We start from the raw sequence: 19977 nt of genomic DNA on the forward strand, positions 1-19977 counted from the left end.
ATAAACCCGGTTCAGAGGGTCAAATTACCAGATAGGCAACTTTTGGATAAAGATAAGAACAAATGAACAAGCTTAGAATAGAAGAATAGAAAGCCTCAGCCGGTTGAGTGGGTCAGGCTGTCATTTCTCCAGCGCTGACACATTAGAGGACATATGCGTCATTCTCTTGATTATGTAGGGGTATTTTCGTCATTTCGTAAAAACGCTAGATTCGAAATCCAGATATATATATATATATATATATATATATATATATATATATATATCTATATATTTAGCATGTATGGATATGGGATTGTAATATACATACATGGGAGATAATGCTATCACTGCCACGTAACTCCGGTCCGATGAGAACGTGTCAAAGCGCGTCTCCTTTTAGTGGCGATCACGCCGTCGGCGGACGTTAGTTTTGCCCCCTCGCTTCTCTCTCTACTTATATCCCTCATTCTCTCTCCCTCATTCTCTCTCCCCCATTCTCTCTCTCTTTATAATTTCTCTCTCCTCTGCGTCTGATCAAACGAACACCAAGCAAGAAATCAGAGAAGCTGGTCGGTCGCCGGTCTTGCACAGGATCCCGATATGATCTCCCGATTAGCAGGCAAAGCGGATACCCATATTATCCATACCCCACATCCTTGTTTTTCCTAACCTTCACTCCTTTCTTTCCATATCTCTGCTTATCCTGCGTACCCTTGTTGGGTTTTCTCCTTTTATTCTTAGATTGATGACACTAACACCAATTTGGAGACCGAGAAGAAGAAAGAGAAGGCGTGGAAAGGGCTGAGAACTGGAATCGGGTGTATAGATAGATCGATTAGTGGGGGATCGTCGGCAGCAATGTCTCTAGTGTTTGGTAGCAGGGAGGTTTCCATGGGTCCTTCTATGGGGCTTCAGGGAGAAAGGGAACAGAGGGGGATTTCTGGTTGTTTCTCGGATTATTTGAACAGGAAGGGCGATGTGGAGGAGGAGAACGGCAAGGAGGTGGCGGCGAGTGGTGAGCCGGTGAAAAGGGTTAATGGGTTTTGTTTTGGTGGGGAGGATTTGGAATCTTCTGAGAGTTCCTCGATTGGGGTTCCCGACGAGAGCGATGAGGAGGAGGAGGAGGTGCAGAGTGGACTGAAGAGCGGCGGTGGTGCTCTGAGTTCATTGGATGCCTTGGAAGAATCTCTCCCCATCAAGTAAGTCTTCTTTTTTCCTTTTTTTGTTAAAATTTGTAATCTTTTCACTTACCGAAAAACTGGTTTGATCATTTCTAGGTTTCCTTCTTTAAATGAATCAAGTCTAGTTGTGTTGTTCACATTGTTTGCATCGATTAAAAATATTATGTAAATGATTTAATTAATCCATTAATGGATTCAACTTAGTTGGAAAATTTTGTCCTTTTTCTTCATTTATTATTTTATGATTATTTCTCAGCAAATCGAGGGAAAAAGAAGAAACTGATCATCCTGGTTTCTGTGCTTTGGTTTGTTTTATTGAAAGAAAAAAGGGGAAAAAATGATGATACTCTGAATTAATTATCATATTAAAATGTTTATTCTCTGTTCTTTGCAGAAGAGGGTTGTCAAATTTCTTCCCTGGAAGATCAAAATCCTTTGCCAACTTAACAGATGTAAGCATACTGGAGGGTCGGACTAGCATTACAAAGAAAGAGAACCCATGGAACAAAAGGAGAAGAACTCTGATGGCATTCAAGTGGGACAAAAGACTGAAGAAATCTTTCTATAGTTCATCCAACCCTACCTCCATGCCTCTCCTTCCTCTGAATGAAGATGAAGATGAAGAAGATGAAACCAAGGACCAGAACCAACTTGGTACTTCCATCAACAAGAAAAAGAATACCAGCAGCAACAGCAGTGAGGACTCAGATGACACAGATTATGACGAGGACCCTCCATTGAGAAGAAAGTTCAGGAGCTTCAAGTCTGCAAGCTGTTTAACAGATCTACAGCATCATCCATAATTCTGCAACTGCGAGCTGTTCATCACGCACCCACCCACCCACCCATTATCACAAACCACCAGGAGCAATAACTGATAATTTTATCTGTAATTGTTGCTTTTCTGGGTATTGACAAAAACAAGGCAAATCTAACAAATCACCAAGCTTTGTTTTCATTAATTAATGACATTTCTTCTGAATTAATTAGATATCTTTGTTTAATGCTGTTTTATGTTTCTAGAAGATAAGATTTGATGATGGGTCATTGGGTTGGTTGTTTATCAGCTTATCTATTTGGTTGCTTTTAGAAGACGAGATAAGTCTGGTTGGACATGTGGAGTTTTTATCCTCTCGGCCTCCTTTAAAAGTCTTGTAATGGAATATTCCTGTAAGAAGAGTAGATGGAAATTAGTCTTACATGTCTGAGTCCAATTCCAATCCAACCGTTGCTTTGGTAGATGGGCTTTATTTTTGGGCCTTTTTAGGTTCATTGAATTAGGGTTTTTGGGAGATGGTGACGTGACGGAGCAGATGGACTCGTGGGGAATTAACTAGGTTTTGAGATTCTTTTATTTTTTACTGTTTGGTGGTTGATGACTTGATGGGTTAATTGGAATCTTTTATCATATGGATGGTAGGTTTTTAGGGTGACACGTGTCCCCATGTTCTTTTCCTGAGGTTGAATTGATAAGGAATCAAGCTCGTCATTCACCATTGAATTCCAAACGGGTTCTGGATTAGGGCTGCATTATCTCATCCATTTGTCTGAATCCGGTTTGATTAAGGAAACCCGAATTTCATCCCTTGGAAATTGGATGGAAAATGGATTTTCAACCTCGAATTCGAATTTGAATGTGATTTAATTTAATTAATTAAAGCAATTTGACTTCAATCTGTTCGCAGATGAATCCAACCTAATTTGTTCTGTCAATTGATCAATCTAGACTTTTTTGAGTCTTCTTTAAAAAACACCCAGATATTAGGAAAACAATTGCTTCGATCCGATTATGGGCAAGACAGACCCAATTTTGATCCGATTGAAGGTGGATCTTCTGTTATGATTATATAAATTATATTTACTGGAAAGTTGCATATTTTTAAGTTTATTTTATTAATAATATATTATAATATTTTGATACGTTAGTTAATTTATTAGTAAATTTAATATTTTAATCTGACCTCGATACAATGGATAAGATTCCATTCAAATCCGAATGTTAACATCAAATTGGACCTAAGTATATCCGGTTTGATCTGATCCATTTGCTTTCAGGTCAACTGAAACAGAATTTATCTCCAACCATTGATGGCCACTTGTATTATATACAATTGGTATATCCGATTTGATCTGATCCATTTGCTTTCAGGTCAACAGAACTTATCTCCAATCATTGATGGCCACTTGTATTATATACAAGTGGTTGGTGGAATTGTTTATTTCAACATGGAGAAAGGGAGGCCAGATCTGCTGCAAACAAGACGTATACAAATGGGTTATATAATCCAATCAGGAGTAAACACGTCAATTTTGGTAATCTGGTAACGTTATGGCTAGCTGACGTGTTTACTTCTGATTGGGTTTTGTAGCATCTTTTACACTAGCTCGTTTGTAGGAGATTTAGAATGGTAAAGAAAAAGAAAATCTGGCTATATTTATTGTATTCAAGTAGTTGTTTGGTGGAAATTGTTTATTTCTTCAGAATATGGAAAGGTGGGCCCCTCCTATTTGAAGGCTTTCCAATGTCAGATAACATTAGTCTAATTTCTTACCTATGGTTGATATCTCTTTCTAACAAACCCTCAAAAGTTTAACATCCTTCTTAAGGAGAGGGTGATTGATTCTCCCTAGTGTGATCCATCGAACCACCTCTTTTAACACCATTCTCTTTGCTCCATTTAGTTAATTTCTCAAGAACATTACTAGTTTGTGAGTAGGGGTGCATCTTGGGCGGGTTCAGATTGGGCTTTTGTCAATATTTGAATGGAATCAGCCCAAAAGTCAAACCCCCAAGCAATGTAAAATGCTAAATCGGGCCAACCTGAATTTCACTTTTACTTGTGAGAGTGCTTGGACACTTCACATTGTACATATGGAGAGGTTTATTGTGAGTTTCGGCCTTGAGTGAGACCGAATCAGCCTCCCACAATATTCTATTCTTGATATTATCATCGGGAGATGTTCCCAATACATGACGGGGATGTGGTGTGAGACATTGTGAGGGGCAGTCTTGTGGGAGGCTGATTCGAACTCGCCTTGAGTATATGCATTAGACTATCACAATGCCTATGTGCTCAGGTATCAATTGGAGCATGTGGTTGCCTCGTGGCTAAAGACTTGAACACAATGCCTTAAGAGGGCATGGTGGTCCTTTGGTAAGCTTAGGGTTACTAACACATGATCAAATGGTTCATTTCTCACAGGCTTGTCCCAGGCCTCCCTGGTATACATGTGGGTTAGGGTCCAGCCCATTAAAAATTTAACAAATTTATAACCTGACCCGACACAGGTTGCAGATTTACATATTTATTTTCTGGCAATATTAGTGGATTGTCCCACCAAATATAATGCAAAGGAGCCGGGATATGCTGCCAGCAAAAAGCATGTTAACACACTGACAACATGCGGTCTAGTCATGCATCGGCAATCAGATTCAATCCTCACACTGTGTTCACAGCTATTTGCAGCTGTGTATTGAGAACATCTCTCTATGAATAAAAACATGCAAATACGGAGACGTTCCTAATACACTGCTGCAAAAGGCTGTTAATACCGTGTGAGGACTGTTTTCTAAGGACTGAACCCATACTCATTGGTGTGACAATATACAAGCACAGGAGATGTTCTTAATCCAGCCGTGCTGTCTGTACATTAACATGTTTTTTGCTAGTAGCAAATCCCTAATCACTATGAAAAGGGGTTTTTGGTCCATTAAGCAGGCATTGAGCAATCCTATTAGAGGTTGCAGGAATGAGTTCAAATCAGCCCTCCATAAGATGATTTCTCACAGCACATTCCTGCAGTACATTGAGAACATCACGCGATGATAATATCAGAAATTATGGAGCATCACTGGGAGATGTTTCTAATACACGGTGAGAATGTGATGTGAGACATTGTGGGAAACTATCTTGTTTGGAGGGGGGAGGGGGGGGGGGGGCTGATTGCAACTCTGTAGGAACATACATAAATACAACTTTGTCAAAAGAAGACAATATTTCTTACGGGTCGGGCTCAGATTAAGCTATTGCAAAATTTAAATAGGCCCAAGCGGAAGCAATGTAAAATGTTCATGGGCCAAGACTGAAGTCCGGCTACGAACAGGTCTAAAGACAAGATATCCCAGAAGATATCACAGAAAGCCCAAAAAGCAGTAGAATCCAATCCATTAAACATTTACCCTCCAAAATAGATTTTAGGGAGTCTATGGTTTTTCATCTTTGGCCCTAAATTAAACATAAGCCTGGGCTCGGGCCTAAGAAGTTGGGCTTTTTTATTTTTCGGGCTGGGCTCGGGCCTAGTCCTTAGGTAGCTTGAACCTGGCCCAATTGTATAGATATTTTGCATACATATTTACATACATACATAAATATATTATATATTTTTTCATAAATACATTTAGATATGTATTATTTTAGAGTGGGTTTATTGACCAATCCGAGCCTGACCTGGGCCCGAGCCCAACCCAAGTGCATCAAATTACAGAACAGACTGGGCTCAGGTTGGAAAAATTGGGCTTGACCTCGGGCTCGGACTTTAAGCCCAAATTTTAGGGTCGGGCCTGGGTTGACCATAAGCCCGGCTCAACCCGCCCAACTTGCACCCCTAATTCTATACACAAAACTCGTGTATATTAGGCTATATAACCTCCTATCAAGAGTGAACATGCCAATGTTCATGCATGGGCATGGGGCCACCTGCAGCCACCGAAAATTTATTATAATGGAAACACCAAAAACCAAACAAGCCTTTTTTTATTGGTTATCAATAAGGTTCAAAATTTCTTAAAACATTACCCAAGAAAAATGAAAATAAAACAAACAAGGCTTCTAATCCTTTCTAGAAGCCTTCTTTCATTCCCAAAGCATCCAAAACCACCTTAAACATTCCCAGAACTCTAGATCTGATAAGAAAGCCCATCAAAGAGTATGTCCCTCTTTACGTTGGAAAAAAGTTGCAAAAATAGGCATGATTTTTTAAATTTCTATCATGATATCTTGCAATCTCTTCTGATTTTTTTTTTGTTTTTCTTGAATGCTTAAATAAATGTTGGTATACTCTTCTTGTGTTAAAAATCTTTTTTTTTGTGTTATAAGTAGATCTAGGTAGTTTTGTAAAGAATATGGGAAAAATATAAAATAACAGAAAAGGAAAATTTTATATTTTTGTGTGATCTGACCACAGAGAATGACTTTGTTATATAGATGGATCTATCATATCCATAGAGCTATTTTTTCTTGTTAAAATTTGTTTATTTTTTGTAATTTTTGGAATAAAAATATAAAATAATTATTTAAATGAGAAATCATTATTAATTATATATTCACTTAGAAATTATATATTTCCACTTCTTACTATTCTAGAACTACTATAGCTTCCACAAAAAAAAAAAAGGAAAGATTGGTTTTACAGCTTCCTACTTATCCAGAACTACAACTACAGGACTACAACAACAACTACAGAAAAGGAAAGAGGGGCATACTCTTTTGACAGCTCTAGCTTCTCCCTTAGAACTTCGAAGTTATAATCAGTTGTAAAATTTTTTAATGAAAATTTGATTTATAAATAAAATTACATGAAAAAGAAATTGGTATGTTTTACATGATATGATGATATATAATAACTATTGTGTAGATTTGTGGATGATCTATAATTTTTGTAAACTCACTACAATTTATGTCAAAATTTTAATTTTTTAAATTATTTATGTATTTTTGAAATAAAAACAAATAGAAAATGACTATTTGAATATTAAAACAATTAATACTTTCATTATTGTAAATGATATCTATATTGAGAAGTATAATTAGATTCTTTTATTTTATTCTCTTATAAGAAAGATATATAATTATTTTCAAGAAAGACGAACAATTTGTTGAAAATCAATAAGAATTTATTAAGAGCAAGCTATTATAGAAGAAAAGTGCTGAAATAAAAAATCCATTAAACGAAAAGAATATTTCTTATAGAAGAAGAGAAGAAAGGAGAAAAGGAAGAAAAGAGATTTAAGAAGAAAATAGAGAAATAATGTTGGCCACCCTCTTCACTATTATTTATAATCTAAAATAATAAAGAGTATAAAGACCAATATGCCCTTATAGGGCGTTAACACATAAAACATCATAAAACAATTAAAATAACTGCTCAAAAAGGACCTAACAAGAGTGTTATGGTCTCTACTTCTAATCTAAATGATAAATAATAAAAAAACTACCACTATAGACTACACAATTTGTCTAAAACCTTAATACTCTCCATCAAGTTGGGAGTAAATGTCACACATTCCCAATTTGCATAGATTGTATTCAAGCGTGTTCTTTGGTGAAGACATCAACCAATTGTAGTTCAGAGGAGACATAAGGCAAGTAAACTTCTCTAGTTGTCACCCTTTCTCTTATGAAGTGTCTATCAACCTCAATGTGTTTAGTCTTGTCATGCTAAATTGGATTGTGGGTAATATTGATTGTAGTTTGATTGTCACAATGTAACATCATAGGCTCCTTAGTTTTTATTCTAATCTCATTCAGTAGAGATCTCACCCAAAGTAGTTCTAAAATACTGAGCCATAGATCTATATTTAGCCTCTACACTTGATTTAGACACAACTAGCAGCTTTTTACTCTTCTATGAGACCAAGTTTCCTCCCACAAAGGTGTATACCCTAATGTAGATCTCCTATCATCCAAGCAACTTGCACAATCCGCATCTGTGTAAAATTCCAACTTTAAATTTTCATGGTTTGAGAAAAGAGTCACTCTGCCATGATGCTTCTTTAGGTAAGCAAGTATCCTCTCAATGGCTTCCCAGTGCTGAACCCGAGGAGCATGCATATACTAACTCACAACACTAACAACATAGGAGATGTCTGAACGTGTCATACATTTATATAGTAGTCGGCCTGCCATCCTTTGATATATTTCCACATCCTTAACCAACTCACCATCTAAAGCATTAATTCAATGATATGGGTCAATAGGAGTATTAACTGGTTTAGTTCCTAACTTCTCAATCTCTTGTAGTAAGTCTAAGTGTTTAACACATACTTCCTCTGAGAGATGAAAATCCCATACTTAGATTTTGTAACCTCAATCCCGATAAAGTATTTCAGTTCACCTAGATCCTTGATCTCAAACTCTTGTTGTAGTGACTTATTGAGTGCATCAATCTCCTTTGGATCATTTTCTGTAACAACTATATCATCTACATATACAATCAATACTGACAAGAGTATCTCTCCTTTTTGCAAAGAGATTATAGTCAGATTGAGTCTGTGTACCCAAAACAGATAAGTGCTCATCTGGACCTGTCAAACTATGCCCTAGGTGACTGTTTCAAACCATATAGTGATTTTTTCAATATGTAAACTTTTTCCTTACCAACATTCTTATAAAACCAACTAGAATGTCCATATATACCTGATCTTACAGATCACCATTAAGGAAAGAATTTTTAACATCAAGTTGGAATAGGGGCCATGAATATGTAGCTGCTAGAGACAAGAGAATACAAACTGAGCTCATCTTAGCAATTGGTGCAAAAGTCTCTAAATAATCAATACCATATGTCTATGTATACCCTTTTGCAACCAACCTTGCCTTGTACCTCTCTATGTTTCCATCAACACTGTATTTCACAGTGAACATCCATCTACATTCGGCTACCTCTTTGTCTATAGGAAAATCAACTATTTCCTATGTTTGATTCTTAACCAAGGCCTCGATTTCTTCTTGCATAGCTAGTTTCCACTCAGGTTTGGAAAGAGCCTCATTGACATTCTTGAGTATAGACACAGAATCCAAAGATAAAAGGAAAGCACAATAGGAGGGTGATAAGGCACTATAGGAGAAGAGATGGTGTAAATTGCAATGGGCTGTACACTTTCTCTTCCCTTTGCGAAGTGCAATGGGAAGATCACGATTAGTGGGATCAACTTCCACAACAATGTTAGGTACAAAAACATTGTTATCGGGGGAAATAACATGCTTGAGCTTAAGGGAAATACCTGGAATTGTATCAGCCAAACCTGGGATCTTAGATGGACTGACAGAGAGTAGTACAGGTTCTTTTATCTGAGCGTGTGTAGAGTCAACCTTCTTCTGGTGGCGCTGATAGACTCGCGAGGCTAGCCGTAGTGGATCAGGCAATGGGACTATAGCTATTGATGGTGGAATAGGTGGATCAGATGAATGAACAAATGACATTAAAAGAGGGATAGGTTGTGAGTTCTCCTTCACCAAAAACTCTCCCCCTAAAGAGAACCACATAAGAAAAAGAAAATAGACTCAAAAAAGGTGACATCCATAGTGACAAACTTGCTCATCGACACCGGATCATAACAATAATATCCCTTTTAGTTTTGAGCATACTCAAGGAAAACACATTTCTTAGCCTTAGGATCTAATTTCTTGCAATAAGAACCAAGAATATGAACAAATGAGACACACCCAAAGACTCTCAAAGGTATATAAACCATCTAGAAAAAGCAAGCTAAAAGGTACCTCAAACCCCAAATTGCGTGAAGGAGCACGGTTAATCAAATTCACGACTTTGAAAACTACACACCATAAGGCTTCTTGCCACTGATAGCTATAAATATAGCCCTAGAAAGTGCACTAGTTATCAAGTAGTATAAAAATATCGTTCCCATGGGGATTTAACAAAATAAGTATTAGAAATATAGCCTTAATTATTTGGACAATCAAAATTCAGATTTAAGAGTAAGAACTACTGAAAATAAAAAACTAGGAAAAGAAGATAAAAGCAAGGACGATCAATGACCGAATATGCAAAGGATGAAATCGCTAGGGCTTTAGGTCCGCCCAACCAATCTAATGAATATTGATGGATACGATTAATTGTTATTCCCATAAGCTGAAGTTTTTCCCAATTTTATTTAATATTCTTTCCCAAGATATATTAAACCTATTTCTATCAACTAACCCCTTGATCCCTCGACTAGAGTTCTCAATAATAGAAATGCATGAAGTGCAAGAAATACTCATATATTCAGATGAATCATGTGTATATATCCCTATATACCATTCAATTCACACCATGAACTATGTGGTCGAGTATATAAATTCTTCTCCCGGTTCATTCATATACATCAAATCAACTAAGAGATGGCCACTCCTAATTGCATTAAGCAAATAATTCATAGACTATATGAAAATCACAATCTTGGATAAATCATAAAAATATATTCATTATCATGGTTCGGCTTTCCACAGCCCTAACTAAAAATAAATCAGTTCATAATAAAGGAAATAAAGCAAACAAGATGAAAAGAAAGAACTCATGAATTTGCCTAGGATGTTGAGGTCTCATCTTCTTCTTGCCGCCACCTCCTTCTTGAAGCTTTCTTGATCTTCTTCTTGAAGTTCTTGAAGACATTCTTAATTCACTTCAGAAGGACTTTAGGAATTCCTCCAATTGTTGATTGATGATCCTCTAGTCCACCCCCTACTTCTTTATATAGCCTAAAGGGGAGGGGGTGGTCTCCTACTCTTTCTTGAAGTTAATCTCTCAAGATTAGAAAGTCCTAGTCTAATCCTACTCTTATCTCTTTATCTAATGAACTCAATCTCTTTATCTTTTTGGAATTACATCATAAATTTAGATCTGGTAGGACTCTTCTCAGTTTCTTGTTCTTGGATTCGTATTAGACCTCCTCTGCAAATTGGGCTTTAGCTAGGCTTTTCTGCAAGTTGGGCTTTAGTTGCGGATTGGGCCTTCCTACGAATTTGCCCCGACTAAAACACAAAAGTTGTGCCTTTTTCTCTTATCTTTCCAGTGGGTCTTGAATCAGCCAATCAGAGTTTGGATACGCAAGTTAGGCCCAGATTATTGAACGGTGCCAAAACTGTGAAAAATCATCCAAATTGTCTTTCTTTGCTCCTGATGCCTTCTTTTCATGTAATGAACTGAAATACAAGACATATGAGTCCAATTAAGTACTAATAAGGTATGAAAGACATAATATTTGGGGATCAATTCTACTCTCATCAAATTCCCCCACACTTAATTTTAAACTCAACTCTCCTTCATTCTTTCTCCACAAATATTCTAGGTTAACTATTGCAAACCGTTGAATCAACACAACTAAGTCATACATGACTCATTCATCAGTTAATCCAATTCTTGCTACTACAAACCAGGTAGTAAACTAGGGAAAACATTTTTATCTCCTCTCTCTCTCTCTCTCTCTCTTTTCTTTTTTTCTCTTTTTTTTCTTCTTTTTTTTTCTCTCTTTTTTCTCTTTGGTGGAAGTGAGTGCATTTTATGCTCTATCTCACTTTTAGGATTACTGGGTGAGTAGGTGCATTTTATGCTCCATCCTACCAAAAATATCCACCCTATTTACTTAAACCTGAATTTAGGACTAACTTAACTGGAAATGACTTCAAATAGGCCGTGTACTTCTTAATTGTACCTCATTACTAGGTTCACAAAAATTTTCCTAGAACATTGTTTTAGACGATTTCAAAAGAGTTGATGTTTTGATTTTTTTTCATTTTTTTTATATAGAAAATGCAGAAAACACGACCTAAATCAAATTTTAAAACACAACCTAAATCCTAAATCCCCTCCCCCACACTTAAAACTTACATTGTCCTCAATGTGAGGTTAAATGCAAAGAAAGGGCAGAAAAACTAAACTAGAAATGTAAAAACAAAAAAGAAAAAGGAAAAAACAAACTTCCCTATCATGAATCTGATCCTCTAACTCTCATGGTTTTAGCTTTCGGTGTGCTCCCCTTTCATCCATCATGGGTGGATTTAAATATGGAACAGGGTCTACAAAACAGAGGGTAATAGTCTCTTATTAGAAATTGACAATATCATATAATGCGCATTACCTTGTCTTGGCTTGGACCCTTCTTGACCGGCCTCCAAATTGTTCAAAACCTCCTTAACTTCCTCATCCAAGTTATCTTTCAAAACTCTTTCAGGGTAAGGGAGAGGAAGTTTAATATCATTTAAACTCAGTTTAGGTGTACTCCCTTTGATCTCCATTTGAGAATCGGCTGCCTCAACTTCCTTGTCATCATTCTGGATTTCGCCAACTGTCTTCCCACTTCGTAAGGCTATAGCATTTACTTGTTCTCTAGGATTCTTCTCCGTGTGGCTGGGTAGCCGTCCCTCTTTTCTTTCTGACAACATTCTTACAATCTACCCCACTTGAAGTTCTAAGTTCTTAATCGATGTTTCATGGCTTTGGAATCTTGCTTCGGTAGCATTGATGAACTTAGAAATCATCTCTTCCAAATTACTCTTTTTTTTCTTGTGGGGGTGGCTGTTGTTGGAATCCCATGGGTGCCTTTTGTTGATTGTTGCTCCATGAAAAGTTTGGATGATTCCTCCACCCTGGGTTGTATGTATTTGAGTAGGGATTGAAATTCGGCCTGCTAGCATGAGAGATTAAATTAGCATTCTCATGGGAAATAAAATGACTATTTAATTGACAATTAGAATTTATATGTCCTATTTGACCACATAAATCGCATGAGATGCTAGATGATGTATTAATGGCTGCAATATTAAAAGTATCAAGTTTCTTATTCAGACTATCAATTTGCGCAATAGGGCTGCAAAGGAATCGATGTGGTGTACTCCCCTCTGATTGGTTCGATCATTGCTCCACTGGTAGCTGTTTGATACTATCTCCTCCACTAGGTCATAGGCTTCCTCTGGTGTTTTTCTCATGATTGTGCCACCTGCTGCTACATCAATAATGGAGTGATAGGATGGAGTAATACCATTATAAAAAGTTTGAATTTGATGCCAAACTGGTATTCCATGGTGAGGATACTTCCCAAACATTTCTTTAAATAAAAAAAGAAAGAAAAAAATCCAAATTAACCAAGGTTAACAAGTTCTAATATTATTTTAGGATTAAATTCCCAAAAATGACGCTAAAAACTTGATAGCTATAAATATAACCCTAGCAAGTGCACTAGTTATCAAGTAGTATAAAAATATCGTTTCCATGAGGATTTAACAAAATAAATATTAGAACTACAGTCTTAATTATTTGGACAATCGAAATTCAGATTTAAGAGTAAGAACTACTGAAAATAAAAAATTAGGAAAAGAAGATAAAAGCAAGGATGATCAACAACCAAATATGCAAAGTGATGTAGCGCGATCCGGTCACTCTTACCTGGCGTTCACGTGGCTCATGGAAGATACCTGAGAAGAAGAAAATTTCCGGAGGGAGTTACCCCGCAGGAACACTCCAATGATTAAGTTAGTACTTGGTAGGAGAAGCAAGGAGGAAGATGAAGACTAAGAGTGGAGATAGCGCGTGTATCGTAGATGAATCCCTCTCCCACCTTGATGCTCAACTCCTTATAGCAGAAATCTGTTACCTCTCCCCATCGTCCTCTGACAGGGCGGGTATAACCGTCACTGCCAACCTGCTGCAACCGTTATTGGTAGGGTTGAGGTGGCATGCGCGGGGCTGTCACCACTGGGTACGTGTCTGTCAGGTGTAGGACACCTTCTAAAGGTGGCAGGCACGATGCTGCCTGACGAGGGACATGGCTGCTGCCACCAGATTTGTCTGGTACGACGGTTGGACAGGAGATCTTCCTGCCTTCCCTCATGCGGCTCGCCGAGCTGCCACAAACTGGGGTGCTTCAAGGCAGATGGGTCCCTGCCTCGAAGCGTCGATGTGCTCCTTCCAGGTGGGTAAAAGCTTGGTGTCCCTTAGGGGAGAGCCTGGGCTCTCCGAGCTGGGCAGGGACTGACTCACCGAGGTATTAGCCCTCGGCGAGTTGACTGTCTTGGCGTTTTCTCCGTACCGAGTCGGGATTGTGCTGCCAGGCTGGACTGTTCACCAAGCTAGGTCATGCACATGTGTCCTGGGTTCATGGGGTTGAGCCAAATCGTCCTCCATCAATTGCCCCCCACTCCCCGTGCTAGGGATGGGGGGGGGGGCAGTGCATAGAGTTCATGGTTTGCTTGGCATATTTGGCTCAGTTGCTCACACTATCATGCTAGGCAGTTCAATGGCTGGACCGGCCGGGCGTTTGGTTCTTTACGGGAAAAATCCCACATCTCGTGCAACTCACACGTGAACGTTAGGCATTTTATGCTGTGGGGATGCCAAAAAATGCACTAAATTTAATTCACGTTGGGAGCCCTGTGGCCGGTTTCATTGAGGTCCGTTGGATTGATCCAATCCTGACCATTGGTCTCTGGGCCCCACGTCTATAAATAGTGGGGTTCTGGCATTCTTTTTGCTGCTAAGTAGCTTTCGCTTTGAGCTCACGTCTGAAGTCTCCAGCTCGGGTCTTTTCAGTTCGTTTTTGCCTATTTTAGGTGAGTCTCTGAGTCTTTTCTTTCCTTTGCTTTCTTCTTTTCTTAGTCCGTCCTCCTTATGTCTAGTGAGAGTAGCTTCTCGAATGAGCCAGGGGTGGACACTTCGGGTCATGGTGACCCTTCCCCAGCCTGACCTACCCACGAAGCACGGGCAGCTTCGGGTAAGTTGGCGTCCACCTCCCATCGAGGTCGGGTGCCGGACCAATTCGGTCCCTCTACTTTGACACCGGAGAGGCTTCCAGACCTCATCCAGCAGTTCAACCTTCCTTCTTAGTACAGCTACAGCCTTCCCACCGGTAATTTCCCCTAGGAGCACTGTCTGGATGAGGTTGTGATTTTCAGGGAACAGCTCGTTGGTAGGCTTTGTCTCCCTCTTCACCCCCTTATCCCCAAGGTGTTGAGGCGTTTCAATATCACGTTGGATCAGCTCCACCCCAACTCCATTCGGAATTTAGTGGGGACCATTTCCCTCTGCCATGAAAAGCGGTTCGCTTTGGACACAGACATACTCTGCTCCATACTGCTGATAAAAAAGAGCGCCTCTAGCGCTCCCCCTGAGCATGGGCAGGTCTACTACTTATCTCCTCGCCTAGGCTTTAAGCTACTGCATAAGTTATTGAGCAAGGTCCTGACTTGGAAGCGAGACTACTTTGTGGTCCGGGCTAGCACAAGATGGCCCTTCCTTACCAGCTACCCAGGTGGCTACCCAGGTGACCAGCATCGCCCTCAACCAGCAGACATGGGAGGCCTTCCACTCGTGGGCTCAGGCTAAGCTCAACCATCGGGAATACATCACCGAAGAGAAGCTCGCTCAGGCCGGTTTGATCTCGGGTAGGTCTATTTCTGTCTTTTGGCACTTTGTTTATATATGCTTGTCATTTTTGGATTTACTGACGCCAACTTTGTTGTAGGCCCCATGGACGAAGAAGAGAAAATCACGGCTACCCGGCTCCTTAACCAAATGAAGAGGAGGAAGAAGCGAACCGCCAAGAAGGCCGCCAAAAGGGCTTGTGTGGAGTCACTGAGGGCTCCCTCCCCCGAACCCGATCATTCCCGGTCTCCCGCCCCTGAGACCGGGCTCAACAGTGACCCTCCGGTGATAGATATGGAGGGTGACTTTCCACCCCAAAGACCTGAGGCTATGAGGGGCTTGGAGAATGAGCCAGTCGGGGTTACTACTGAGGCTTCAAGCTCAGTTGAGGCAGCCGTTGAGGCTATAGAGGGGTCGGCTCAACATAGTGCAGACGTGGCGGTGTCTAGCTCGGGGACTGAAGAGGAGGAGTCCATCTTGGATCCCGAGGTCAGCCTCGACCGAAGCAAGAGGGGTGCCATCAATGCAGAAGTCATGAGCTGGGCCGAACTCTCCCCAAGTCAGCTCAGAGGTTGCACAGAAACCCACATCATGGTGGTAAGTTCATTTTTTGTGAGCAAACGCTTTATCTCACCTCTTTGCTTTCTCTTTTCTCTCTCTCTCTCTCTCTCTCTCTTTTTTTGGCTGTCTAGTTTCCTTTTGTTAGGTGAACGCTGCCGTGCACACCTTAACTTTCCAATCTGATAAACACCTGAGGCACGCTCTGGATGCTGAGTCATCCCATGTGGTCCATGCTGAGCTGAAGGCAACACAGGACAAGGTCCATCAATTGGAGAGTGTTGCCGCTGCCCAGAAAGGTCTGAATGACACCTTGGCACTAGAGAGGGAGGAGCTTGCCCGAGAACGAGATAGATTGAAGGCAGAGGTGAACGGGCTCAGAGTTGGTCAGGAAGCCCTAAAGCACGAGGTGGAAAGCCTCAAAATGGCCTAGAAGGCTTCGCAGCTCGAGATGCAGGCCCTCAAGGGAACCAAGGAGGCCTTAGAGCACGAGGTGGAGTCTCTCAAGGCCGATATCGAGGAGAAGGCGGAGATCTTTCATGATGCTCTGGAATAGACCAAGGTTCAGTCCGTCATCGACTACATCAAGTCCTCGAGGTTTGACAACGTAATGTTAAAGGCTTACCGCAGGGGGTTCAAGCTTAGCCGATGGTGGATAAGGCATACCTACCCCAATCTGGATATAAGTGCCTTCACTTCTTTCAACATCACAGATGACATGGCACGCCAGGCTGTGGATGACCCAGACTCTGAAGACGATGGCGGCAACAGGGAGGCTGACACCGCTGATCTGACTGATTCTTCTGAGGAAACCCCTGAAGAAACCCCGAGTAAGGCCAATGAGCCTCCCAAGTAGTCAGGCGCCCCTTGTATTCTGGGCCTGCGAGCTCGATTTCCCTCTCTTTTGTATTGAATGTATTTATGCAATGTAATGGAGCCTATATAATGAAGAACATTTTTTGCCGAATACTTGCACAATTTTCTTTTACTCGTCGAAGTGGTTGTCTTACTTTGAACTGTTAGGCTACTAGGCTGATTACTCAGAATGTGGGTTCCTCAACCATTGTGGTCCCGAACTGTATTCTGACACTTAGTAGGGGTAGCCTTGTGTACACCGAGGTGAGTGACATAGTAGGGTATATGCCCGACCTGTCCGCACCCGGGTTAAGTTGGCATTGGTCTTCTCTTATGGATTTAACTTGTTGCATGCCAGGGCGGGCTATCCGTCACAGGGTTCCTGGCCGAAGTGCCTGTGCCTTAGGTATTGCAAGCATTTAGTCTATGCCGATGAGACAACTAGATATTGTATGCTACCGAGGTCTTTTCATTACCTCGGTGTTCTAGCCCTTAGGCTTGAGGAGTGGATCGTGGCCCACTCTCGAAGTCTTTCCATGCCATAGAGGCGGCTGGGTCCTGTTGTGCCAAGGTCATGTCAGCTCGACGTTCTTCGCCTTTAGGATCTGGGGGTGACTTATAGTCTATTTTTGAGGTTTGCCCGTGCCTCAAAGGCAACCGGGTCTTATTGTGCCAAGGTCATGTTAGCTCGGCATTTTTTCCCTTGGGCTTTGGGAGCGGCTCGTGGCCTACTCGGTACTTGTTTCCCTTTGAGGGTCTCGGGCTCATACATTCCTTCCCCGAGCACTCACTTCACTCAATAGGGACCTTCCCAATTGGACCCGAGCTTGTGAGCGCCGGGCTCAGGTACCATAACTTTACGAAGGACCAGGTCGCCAACGCGGAGGTTCCACCTCTTGACCCTGGCGTTATAGTACTGAGCTACTCTCTATTGGTAGGATGTGGTCCTGATATACGCAAGGTCCCTTACTTCGTCGAGTAGATCGAGGTTGGTGCGTAGCTCATCTTCATTCGTTTGATCACTGTATGCTTCTAGTCGTAGCGTAGGCACTTCGATCTCTGCAGGGATTACTGCTTCGGTGCCGTAGGTGAGATTGGAGGGTGTCTCTTCTGTAGTGGTCTTCTCCGTGGTCCTGTATGCCCATAGAACACTAGGTAGTTCATCTGCCCACAATCCTTTAGCTCGATCCAACCGTGCCTTTAATCTGTAGAGGATGGCTCTATTCGTTACTTCTGCTTGACCATTTGCTTGGAGGTGTGCGACTGAAGTGAAGTTCTGTCGTATTCCCATGCCTCGGCACCGGTCTTGGAATTTGATGTCTTCGAATTATTTGTCGTTGTCAAAAATCAACACCCGAGGTAATCCGAAGCGGCATATGATGTTTTTCCAAAAGAAGTTTTGGACATTTTGGGTTGTTATTGTTATGAGGGGTTCAACTTCTACCCACTTCGTAAAATAGTCCTTTGCTACCACTAAGAACTTCCTTCCACCCGTTGCTGGTGGGAATGGCCTGAGTAAATCGATGCCCCATTGTGCAAAGGGCCATAGACTGGTGAGATACTTGAGGTTGGCAGCGGGTTGGTGGTGAATATTGGCATGTCTCTAGCATTTGTCACATTTTCTAACGAGTTCAATGGCATCTGCCTTCATTGTTGGCCAATAATACCCTTGTCAAAGTGCTTTTTGGGCAAGGGCCCTACCCCCCAAGTGCCTGCCGCACAACCCCTCATGAGTGTCGCGGAGTACGAATTTGGCTTCGATAGGCTGCAAGCAACGCAGATAGGGGAGCGTGTAGGATCTCCTGTACAGCCACTCGTCTATCAAGACGTATTTGGCTGTCTGGCGCTGCACCCTTCTGGCTGCATTGCGATCTGTAGGGAGGGTCTCGTGTAGCAAGAAGCTCGCGAGCTGGTCAATCCAGCTCGACTCTGCTTGACCGACGGGAGAGACCTCCTCTGCCCCCTGAAAATGCTAGGCCGAGACAGGTTCTCTATGTACACAGTTCTCATAGTGATGTCGCTAGTTCTGGCTAACTTGGACAGGGCGTCGGCCTCAGCATTCTCCAACCTAGGGATCTATCTGATGAAGTGTGACTGGAAATCGAGCAGGGCCTCTCTAAATTTGGTTAAGTAGGCAATCATGGTTGGCTCACAAGCTTCATACTCGCCAGTGACTTGGTTAGCCACGAGTTGGGAGTCGCTGCAAATAACAATGTGCTTTGCTTTTACTTCTCTGGCTAGGGCTAGTCCAGCTATCAATGCCTCATACTCTGCTTCATTATTAGATGCCGCGAACTTGAAGCATAGCGCGTATTCCAGTTTTGTGCCGCTTGGGCCGTGTAGAACTATTCCGTTTCCGCTGTCCTATTGGTTCGAGGAGCCATCTACGTGAAGGATCCAGGGCTCCTCATCCCAACTCGTAGTTGGCCGAGCTAGGGGAGATGCCACACTGGCTGCTACCTCATGGGGTTCGGACTTGACCGACCTGGGAGCTTCGGGCTCACCCACGCTGGGAGCCTTGTGCTCAACTGGCTTGGGGACTTCGGAGCTGACTGTGCATTCGGCTATGAAATGTGCTAAGGCTTGGGCCTTAATGGCAGTTCGCGGCTTGTATTGGAGATCGTACTCACTGAGCTCAACGGCCCACTTCGTCAATTGACCAGAGATTTCAGGTTTAAGCAACACTTGCCTCAGAGGTTTGTCGATGAGGACGATAATAGTATGAGCTTGGAAGTATGGGCAGAGCTTCCAAGCTGCGATTATCAGTGCGTATGCTAGCTTTTCCATCTCCATGTATCTCGTTTTTGCTCCCTGCAATACTTTACTAACATAATAGATGGGTCGTTGGACCCGATCTACTTCCACTATTAGTACCGAACTGACCACTTCGTCGCTCACCGAGAGGTATAGTTCTAAAACATCGCCCTCATCGGGCCGGGTTAAGGTCGACACACTAGCGAGGTATTTCTTGAGCTTGTCGAATGCGAGATGACAGTCTTGGGTCCATTCGAACCCTTTGCTCTTAATTGCCTTAAAGAACGGCAGACAGCGGTCCACCAATTTAGAAATGAAGCGGCTTAGGGCGGCTATGCGGCCATTCAACCTCTGAACCTCCTTCAGCTTCCGGGGTGGTCTCATATCTAAAATGGCCTTAATCTTATCCAGGTTGGCTTCGATGCTGCGCCGGTTAACGATGTATCCTAGGAACTTGCCCGAAGTCACACCAAAGACACACTTGTTTGGGTCCACGTCTACCAAGCGGTCA

General features: G+C 41.6%; 1 protein-coding gene across 1 annotated transcript; it reads left to right on the forward strand.

Moving 5' to 3' along the window:
* Positions 1-291: 291 nt before the first annotated feature.
* Positions 292-2167, forward strand: LOC148843905 (KID-containing protein 1-like). Its single transcript, XM_088958689.1, has 2 exons — positions 292-1181; positions 1558-2167. The coding sequence occupies exons 1-2, from the start codon at positions 841-843 to the stop codon at positions 1964-1966; spliced, it is 750 nt and encodes a 249-aa protein (XP_088814815.1). The 5' UTR covers positions 292-840; the 3' UTR covers positions 1967-2167.
* Positions 2168-19977: the final 17810 nt, after the last annotated feature.

The sequence above is a fragment of the Nelumbo lutea genome, chromosome 8, assembly GCF_056320005.1.
Source record: "Nelumbo lutea isolate HS-2025 chromosome 8, American lotus-T2T, whole genome shotgun sequence".
Classification (NCBI taxonomy): Eukaryota; Viridiplantae; Streptophyta; class Magnoliopsida; order Proteales; family Nelumbonaceae; genus Nelumbo; species Nelumbo lutea.

What these genes read in the sequence shown, in the direction of transcription:
- LOC148843905 (XM_088958689.1), top strand. Translation starts at nt 841, where the DNA reads ATGTCTCTAGTGTTTGGTAGCAGGGAGGTTTCCATGGGTCCTTCTATG. An exon ending in GAAGAATCTCTCCCCATCAA is followed by an intron (nt 1,182 to 1,557) that starts GTAAGTCTTCTT and finishes TGTTCTTTGCAG; the next exon opens with AAGAGGGTTGTCAAATTTCT.